The sequence below is a fragment of the Chelonoidis abingdonii genome, chromosome 8, assembly GCF_003597395.2.
Source record: "Chelonoidis abingdonii isolate Lonesome George chromosome 8, CheloAbing_2.0, whole genome shotgun sequence".
Lineage (NCBI taxonomy): Eukaryota > Metazoa > Chordata > Testudines > Testudinidae > Chelonoidis > Chelonoidis abingdonii.
The window spans coordinates 60,644,122-60,652,254 of NC_133776.1; the positions used below are offsets into that span (position 1 = coordinate 60,644,122).

General features: G+C 50.4%; 1 protein-coding gene across 7 annotated transcripts in view; it reads left to right on the plus strand.

Moving 5' to 3' along the window:
* The first annotated feature begins 209 nt into the window (after nucleotides 1-209).
* The window catches only part of HDAC8 (histone deacetylase 8), a 98,945-nt gene continuing 91,021 nt past the window's right edge, over nucleotides 210-8,133 (plus strand). For 6 of the 7 annotated variants that reach the window (XM_075068688.1, XM_075068692.1, XM_075068693.1 and 3 more), the window contains exons 1-2: nucleotides 217-356; nucleotides 2,444-2,496. In XM_075068688.1, coding sequence (XP_074924789.1) covers nucleotides 267-356; nucleotides 2,444-2,496 — 143 coding nt within the window. In that variant the 5' untranslated portion in view covers nucleotides 217-266. Of the gene's footprint in view, nucleotides 357-2,443; nucleotides 2,497-8,133 lie in introns of all 7 variants that reach the window. The other variant, XM_032791614.2, reaches the window with a different exon arrangement.

Genomic DNA, 8,133 nt, shown 5'->3' on the forward strand with positions numbered 1-8,133 from the left:
TGTTAACAGGAGTGAGGTCTCTGAGACAGGGGAGGGAACTGTCCCGCTCTGCTCAGCACTGGTGAGCCCTCAGCTGGAGAACTGCGTCCAGCCCTCGGCACTGCACTTTTACAAAGAGGACAAGTTGGAGAATGTCCCATGGGACTACAGCTCCCAGCATGCCCTGGGACGGCGCTATAAGACTACAGCTCCCGGCGTGCCGTGCGAGGGGTTGGTGTGTCGTTTGTTCGCGCAGGCCGGAGGGCGCGGAGCCGGCTCGGGAACCCATGGAAGCGGCCCTGCTGCTGCCCCCGGTCTATATCTGCAGCCCGGAGTACCTGGCGCTGTGCGACTCGCTCTGCAAAGTGCCTAAACGGGTGGGTGAGCGGGGGGCCTGTGGAGGGCAGGACAGGACACCGGAGTGTGGTGTGCGGAGCTTGGGGGGCTTTGTGGGAGGCGGGGTGGGGAGTTCCGGGGGTGGCGTGGAGAGCTTGGGGGCACTGTGGGGTGCAGATGGGGAGCTTGGGGTGCCCTGTTGGGGGCGGTGTGGGGAGCTGTGATGGGCTGGGTGGGAAGCGGGGGGGACGGGGTGGGGAGTTTGGGGCGTCCTGCGTGGGGTGGGGTTTCTGGGTGGAGGACCCTGGGGAGCAGGCTGTGACTTTCCCATCCCAGCTGAGACGGGGTTGGTGTAATCCAGCGGCCTGGGAGTAGCAGTAAGGTTGGTACAAAAACAGTGTGAAGTGAAAAGCCCCCCATGCTAGTCGGAACATCTGTGTTATAATTGTTGTTTGTACATCTGGAGGCCCTGCCTGAGATCAGGGCCCCCTCGTGCCCAGCCCTGCACAGACACATAGCAAGAGATGCTCCTTGCTCCAGAGCCTTAGCTGGCTGAGGGGAAAAGGGGAGTTGCCAAGTGAAAGAGATTTATGTGAAGAAATAGCAACATGGGAGCTAATGTACCCCAGAAGGCTTTGTAAGGATCTTTAAAACCTGGCTAAGGGAGAAATTGGGAGCAGGGAACATTGTTTAGAAAAATGGGGCATAAATCTGTTTTGCTTTGATAACATTTATGTAAAAATCTTCTCCTGTTCCCTATGCTTAACTCCAGAGGGGGGAATCTCAGCAGACCTGGCAGTCTCTAACCAAGCTGCTGTCTTCTAGTCTCTTGGATTGCCAGCCTCTCCTGGTGGGGAGAAGGGCACCGCATGCTAGGACATTTTCAGTGTCCTCTGATCCAGGGAAGCTTAAGAGCATACGAAACTTCTGCTAGTTGAAAGAGTGAAACAGGCTTGAGAAACTCCCCCTTGCTTGAGTAGTACCAAAATTAGGGTGTTGGCTTGAGATATAAAGATTTTATCCAGATTTATTTGAAAGCTGTCTACCAGACTCTGCACCTACATGTATTCTGCAGATGCCACATTCTTCAGAAGAACTATTTCATGTGTGAATAGGAGTGAGTGGATGTTCAAGCCTTGTACCTGTATTGCTGTTTGTTTCTCCACGGCTGCCTATAACTATAGTTTTCAAACACTAAACCCATCCAAGTCACAGTGGGAAGGAAATCCACATAAGGGTGGGGGGAAAGAAATATTGGAGTGATTCCTTTTAATTAAAGAAAAGGAAAATAAAGAAAAGGCTCTTTGAAGCTGTTCACAGTTCAGGAGTGGTTGACATAGTTAGTCCCTGGGAGATGGATCAATGGGCAGAGTCTAAGTGAGATGGTAAAAAATGCATGATAAATGCAGTGTATCACGTGGATGTCACCTGTGTGGTGTATATAAGGCTCTTGGGTTTGTTTTTATTTATTTTTATTTTTTAATTTATTCACATTTTCATTTTTTATTAATGTTTTTTTAAAAAAAACCTGGAGAAAATAGGTAGAAACGGAAATCAAAGGGCAGAGTAGGGGTGGAGGGAAGCTGAGTCTCACCATGTGGCAGTAGCCTTCCACTCCCTGTAGTGGTCCAGCCCTTTCAGCTTCCAGGGCCTAGCTCCCGCCCATCTCATTCTGCCACTGTGTGGAGGAAGCAGATGGGGTCAGGGTGAAGGGCTGAGTTCTGGAAGGGAGCAGAAGGCTGCACCCCTGACTACTGGCCCCTGGTGTATAGAGCCCCTCGTAACCTGGCTCACCCTTCCACACAGCCCCATCTGGTTTCCCTGCGAAAAATTCCTGGGTCCTGAAAAAGCCAAAATTTGGATTAAAATCAGTAAAACCCAAATATTGTTGTCTTTTTTTCAAAACCCAGGAATTTTGGGGGCAAATCGTTAAAGACTAATAATGAAGGACCTTTGGTACATATCAGCACCATTTCAGTTTAGGACCTCTGATATATCTGCTCTATGTTTGTGTGGGGGTTACGTTGCAAGCTTCTGGGTTAGGGACATTCTTCTACGTATGGTGCAGGCCTGCTTGGTAACCCTTGCATAACTTGGTAACCTGTGCTCTTACATTTCTATTCTGTAGGCCAGTATGGTGCATTCTTTGATCAAAGCATATTCCTTACTTGACCACATGAGGTAAGTCACATCATCTATTTCCTGCAGAGTGTATGCTAATTGCCTGATTCTGTAGGTGCTGAGTATCCTCAGCTCGCCAGGAACTCAGTACCATGCTGCATAGTACAGGATTGGGCCCTGCATTCTATGCATTCATAAAACCCACGCACTGACTTCTAGTGTTGTTGATTTGTACACAAAGTTCGCTGTTCTGCTAAATGGACAGTGTTACAGTAGTTATGACAGATGTGATTTATCATCAGAATCTGATGAGAAAAGTCTTCCAGGTACTAAATATCTAGTGCTTTTTTTTTTTTTAATGTGCCATGCCATCTTCAACTTTTATTAATAAGTGACAGTGACCAAGCACTGATTAGCTTTCCCACTGCTAGTAGAGCCTGATGAGCAGCTGGGAAACCAACATAGACCATGTCAGTTTCTCATTGCTGCTTGAGAACAGTCTAGCCAGGTCTTAGAGCTATTCATGGGGTACAACGGACTCAGAATTTGTGGGGTACAAAAGGACTCAGGCAGAGGTTTGGAGTAGGGTATTGAAGAGCCCTTCCCTCAGGAGGGTGTTGGGAATTGGGTAAGGAGGAAAAGAGGTTTCCTCTTCCCTTCCAGTGCTTAAGGGGGGTGGTGTATGTGTTCAAACATCCTGGATGCCTGTTAGCCTGCTACAGATGATAGAACCTCTGAGCAGTGTCCAGAAATAGCATCTTAAAGGAATCCCGGCTCTTCTTCAAATGCTTGTTCATGTCGATTCTATTCTAGGTGTGCGCATGTGCATGGTCATTGGAGATTTTTTCTTAGTGGTATCTGTAGGGTAGGAAGTGGTGCCCCCTTGAGTGCAGTGCTCATGCGCTGGTATATCAGGCACCGATGACCCTACGGCTTCTCAGGGCATGGCAGATGTAGAACGCTGCGAGTTAAACCAGCCCTTGGAGACTGCAGCAGGGAAAGCACTGCAGTGTGTTCATACTGTCAGCTGCAAGAGCACTGGCGTGGCCACATTTAAGGCACTTGCAGCGGCATTGGGAGTGGTGCATTATGGGCAGCTATCCCCCAGAGCACCTCTTCCTATTCTGGTGCTGTGGCTTATGGGAAGGGGGCAGCGGTTTGCGGGACATTCTGGGGCCTGTCCCAATGCCCCGTGATCCATCACTTCGCATCCCAGCAATCGCTGTGCTTCCGTGCACATTTGGCACATTTTCAATGTTTTTTGTACTGTGTGCGCTGTCTTCCCATTTGGCATGTGGAAATGGATCTCGAACTGCTGAGGAATATGCTGATGGGTCTCGCCAGCACGTCACAAATTGCAGTCGAGTTAATCCTTAAGCTACTAAGTGACAGTGAGGAGTCCAACGATGATGTCAACTCACATAATGCTTACAGCATGAGATTGCCTGTGGCATTCACAGACATGCTCACCGCAGTGAAACACCGCTTTTGGGCTCGGGGAAACAAGCACTGAGTGGTGGGATCACGTCGTCATGCAAGTCTGGGATGACGAACGGTGGCTGCAGAACTTTTGGATGAGAAAAGCCACTTTCATGGGACTGTGTGCTGAGCTTGCCCCCACCTTGCGGCGCAAGGACACGAGATTGAGAGCTGCCCTGATGGTGGAGAAGCGGGTGGTGGTTTGTGAAGCTATAGGTGGGCTGGGTGGTGAAGCTACAGATGTTGAAGGCAGCTGATGGCGATAAGAACCCGGATGTTGGGGAAAGTGGGTTGGCAGTGACATGGAGGCACAAGGGAAAGAGTTTTGGGATAAGGGCTGCAGGGGGGGAGTGGGCGTGGACGTGCTCCGACTGCATTGCTATGAGCGCCTGTGTTGAATCCGCTTGGCGCTCCATGATGCTTAGCAGCCGCTCCATGCTTTGGTGCCAGCAATCCGCATCCTGCTGGCGGATCCTCCTTTCACTCCTACCACACCTGTGCTTTTTGATTTTCATTAAGGGAGCAGCACATCCTCTTTGCTTCTTCGTGGATGCTTCCTTATTCTTTGGAGTCTTTCAGCCGTTGATGACAAGGAAGGCTGGGATCTCAAGTTTGCACCTGTAAAGCCAAAATGCAACACTTAAGAGGTAGCATTGTTCACGCCAGACAGAGCAATGATTCGGCCGTACTTAAAGACAAGCACAGTGTACACAATAGTAGAAATTGCCTGTCCCAAAGCAAGCGCACATAACCCACAGGAGCCCCAGAATGGTGAGTAAGCACAGGGGCAAGGGGGACTGATTGTTTCACGGCCGTACTGTCCTCTGGGGTTCTGTGCATTGGGGAGAGCCAACAGCTGCAGGGGGCCTCTATACTCAACACTGTCCCCACATTTTCCACAGGATGAATTGGTCCTGGAAGATATCTTGCTGCTAAGGGTGACCTGGGAAGCAAGGGAGGGTCTTCTACTACAATGCGGCTTCCGCCCTGGCCCATATGCAGCATGCCTGTGTGCAGCAGTGGTCCCCCTGCCCGTCACGGCACAGTGGTGTGGACATGTTAGCATTACTGGGACGAGGAGCATAGTAGCTCTGCCAAGGAGCCTGTGCAAGCGGATTGCCCACCTTCTGCATGAGACCTCTGAAGAGATCACTGAGGCCAATTACCGTGATGTGAGAGAGCACATCACCGGCCTATTTCGCATCTAGGCATGCATGCAGTCCTAACCCTCCTTGCCCCAAGAGCCCTCACCGAAAAACTTCCTTCCCAAAATAAAAGCCGCTTACCAGGCACCTCCTCTGGTGTTTGTTCTTCCCCAAGCACCATCCACTGCAACTGGCTACCTTCCTCCTGGCTTGAAAACCGCTCCTGGCTGCATGCATCTAGGGATGCTGGGCTGTCTCCCTCGCTCCCGCTTTCCTCCTTGTTGAACTGGGCTCTGAAGTGTCCATGGTGGTTTTAGGAGTGGAGGTGGGGTCGCCCTCAAGTATTACATCCAGCTCTTTGTAGAAACGGCAGGTTGCACGGGCAGCACCAGAGTGGCGGTTTGCCTCGTGTGCTTTGCGGTACGCATTCCACAGCTCCTTTACTTTAACCCTGCACTGCAGTGCATCCTGGTCATGGCACCTTTCCATCATGTCCCTTATGTCAGAGAAAAAGAGTTCTCACTCTCTGGTTGGGTGTAGCAAATGAGATACTTTATTATCTCTAGCAATTGCATGGACGGAGAGAGCTAAACAGGTCTCTCTCCAGGTAAACAATTACAGCAAGCATTTATACCTTTTGTTACATACAATAATAAGCAACAGCTGCATTTTGTTTATACATAGGTCATCTTGATATCTTATTTTTCTTTCTTCTGTTTAGACTATAGTCTACATTCCATATCTAACACAAGGTTGCAACAACTTCTCACACAGTTCTTTCCCATTCCTCTCACACAATCCTCCTTCTTGTGTTATTAGGGCAACAGCTAGCCTGACTCTTGCTCACAGAAGTGACTGTTTGCATTGAAGTCCCCTTCAAATCCCTGTTAGTTCTTGCTTTACTTCCACATTTGATATCTGCCCGAAGGTGGTATAATTCTTACGACTGGAGCGCAGCTGGGACTGGACAGCTTCCTCCTCCCAAACACTGATGATACCCAGCACCTTGCCATTGCTCCATACTGGGGATCGCCTGGCGTGTGGAGGCATAGTCACCTGGAAAGATTCGCTGAGATCACTCCACATCTGACTGAGCAAACAAAGGGGATTTTCAAAATTTCCCAGAGAATTTAAAGGGCAGATCTGACGGTTTGTCACCTGAGGTCAGAGCAGTAGAGTTCAAAGTGATGACTAGAGTGACTAGACAAGGCATTGTGGGACACTTCTGGAGGCCAGTCAGAGCACGTTAGTAGACCAGGGTATCCACACTGGCGGCGCTCCAGGCAGAGCGCAGCAAGTATTATGCCTCTCATGGAGGTAGATTACCAGGAGCGCTCCAGCCGTGGAGTCCCGGTGCTCTACATGCCTTGCCAGTGTGTACGCATCATGAGTTAGGGTGCTCGGAGCTGTTTTAATGCACTTTAACTCGAAAGTGTATTCAAGCCCATAGTTTCTTAATGCCTGTGGTGATTAGTTGGAGTGCCTTTCCTTGCATTGCAAGGGCTAGCGGTTTTCGACTTACTGACTTTGAGCCTTAGGGCCTTGTAAATAGTTAGTTTATAGTAGTTAGTGTTTAGTAGTTGTTAAGTGTATTAATAGTTAGCAGTTAGAGTCCCAGCGGGGACTTCACCCCAGGTAAGCCTTTCATGGACTGCAACAAGCCTATGCTTGTGAGTGACCCCCATAGCAGCTGCCTCAAGTGCCTGGGGGAATCACACGATAGAGATAAGTGCCGAATTTGTAAAAATTTGCACTCCCTCCTGGAGACAGAGCGGGTTTTTCATTTACTGGTTCTCCTCATGGAGTCTGCCCTTTGTCCGGCTTCCATGCCATCCCACCAGGACTCACTGTGTGCCTCGGTGTGCTCCCGGGCACCGGATTCCGCCCAGCACCATTCCCTGTCGCCCGTGCCCAAAAAGAAGGCTAGGAAGCATGACTCCCTGGCATCAGGCAAGAAGGGATATGGGTTATTGGGCAAGAGACCCACTTTGAGCCACACGGCCACTTTAGAGCCCCACGCTCGTGCCTCCATTAGCCCCTTGATAGATCCACCACCAACTCCTGGGAGCAGCATGGGACCTAAACCCTCGGATGGCACCGACACCTTCACAAGCTACCCTGAGGCTGAGAGAGCAGAGGCTTCTGCCTGCGCCGCCGATGCATCACGTGTCTCAGACACCGGTAAAGGCTCCCCATGAGGGCAAGCCAGCTGCTAAGACTCCTTGGGGTAGTAGAGCACTGCCGATCCCCCAAGGTGAAGCAATGCTCTCCACCTACACGTCACTGGAATCACAGCCCAGACTCTCTGGGGCTTGCCCTAGGTCACGGTACCGTGATAGCAGTCCCCACCATCTCAGCATGGATCGCCTAGAGGAAGACGATGGTCTCTGTACGACCAGCACTGTTTGCCCTCCCACCAGTTGTCTTTGGCGCAGGTTCTGGTCGCCTGCCTTGTGAGAGTGTTCCCCATTGCGTTTCTGGTTCCACTGGCACCAGTCCCCTCGATACCAGCACTGATCCCCTCGCTCCAGGCACTGGTCTCCGACGGTGACAGTCAGCAAACAAACTCAGGCGTTGACGGCCCCACCGTGGTCACCGGAAGGGGATTCCTCTGGCATGGAATCTCAGTTCAGCCCCTCGCCTAGACTGCACCAGTGCAAGTGGACACCCTTGGCAGCATGGCCAGTGGCCAGGACAGTGGCTTTACTGGAGCATGTGGGGAGTACCAGTTATGTCATTGCCCCCTTCACACCTGTCAAAGTTAGACTCAGGACTCAGTTTGTCAGACCACTCTGTTTTATTAGCACAGCGCTCTGCTAATACACCCAGATAATGTGAGCACCATACAAGACACACACTATCTTCTTTATACAGATAAAAGGAGGGGGAGCACTTAGCAGGATAACAAAGGAAGCAGAATCTGATAAGTTTACCTGGGCTAGCCATGCATATCTTATTTCCTTACTAACTAGTACCGATCTTCTGTTAATGTTTCGCCATTAGCACCCTTGTTTATGCCTAATGTTTCTTTTCCTGGCACCTGTATTTTAACATTTATTTCTGCTTAAAGGTA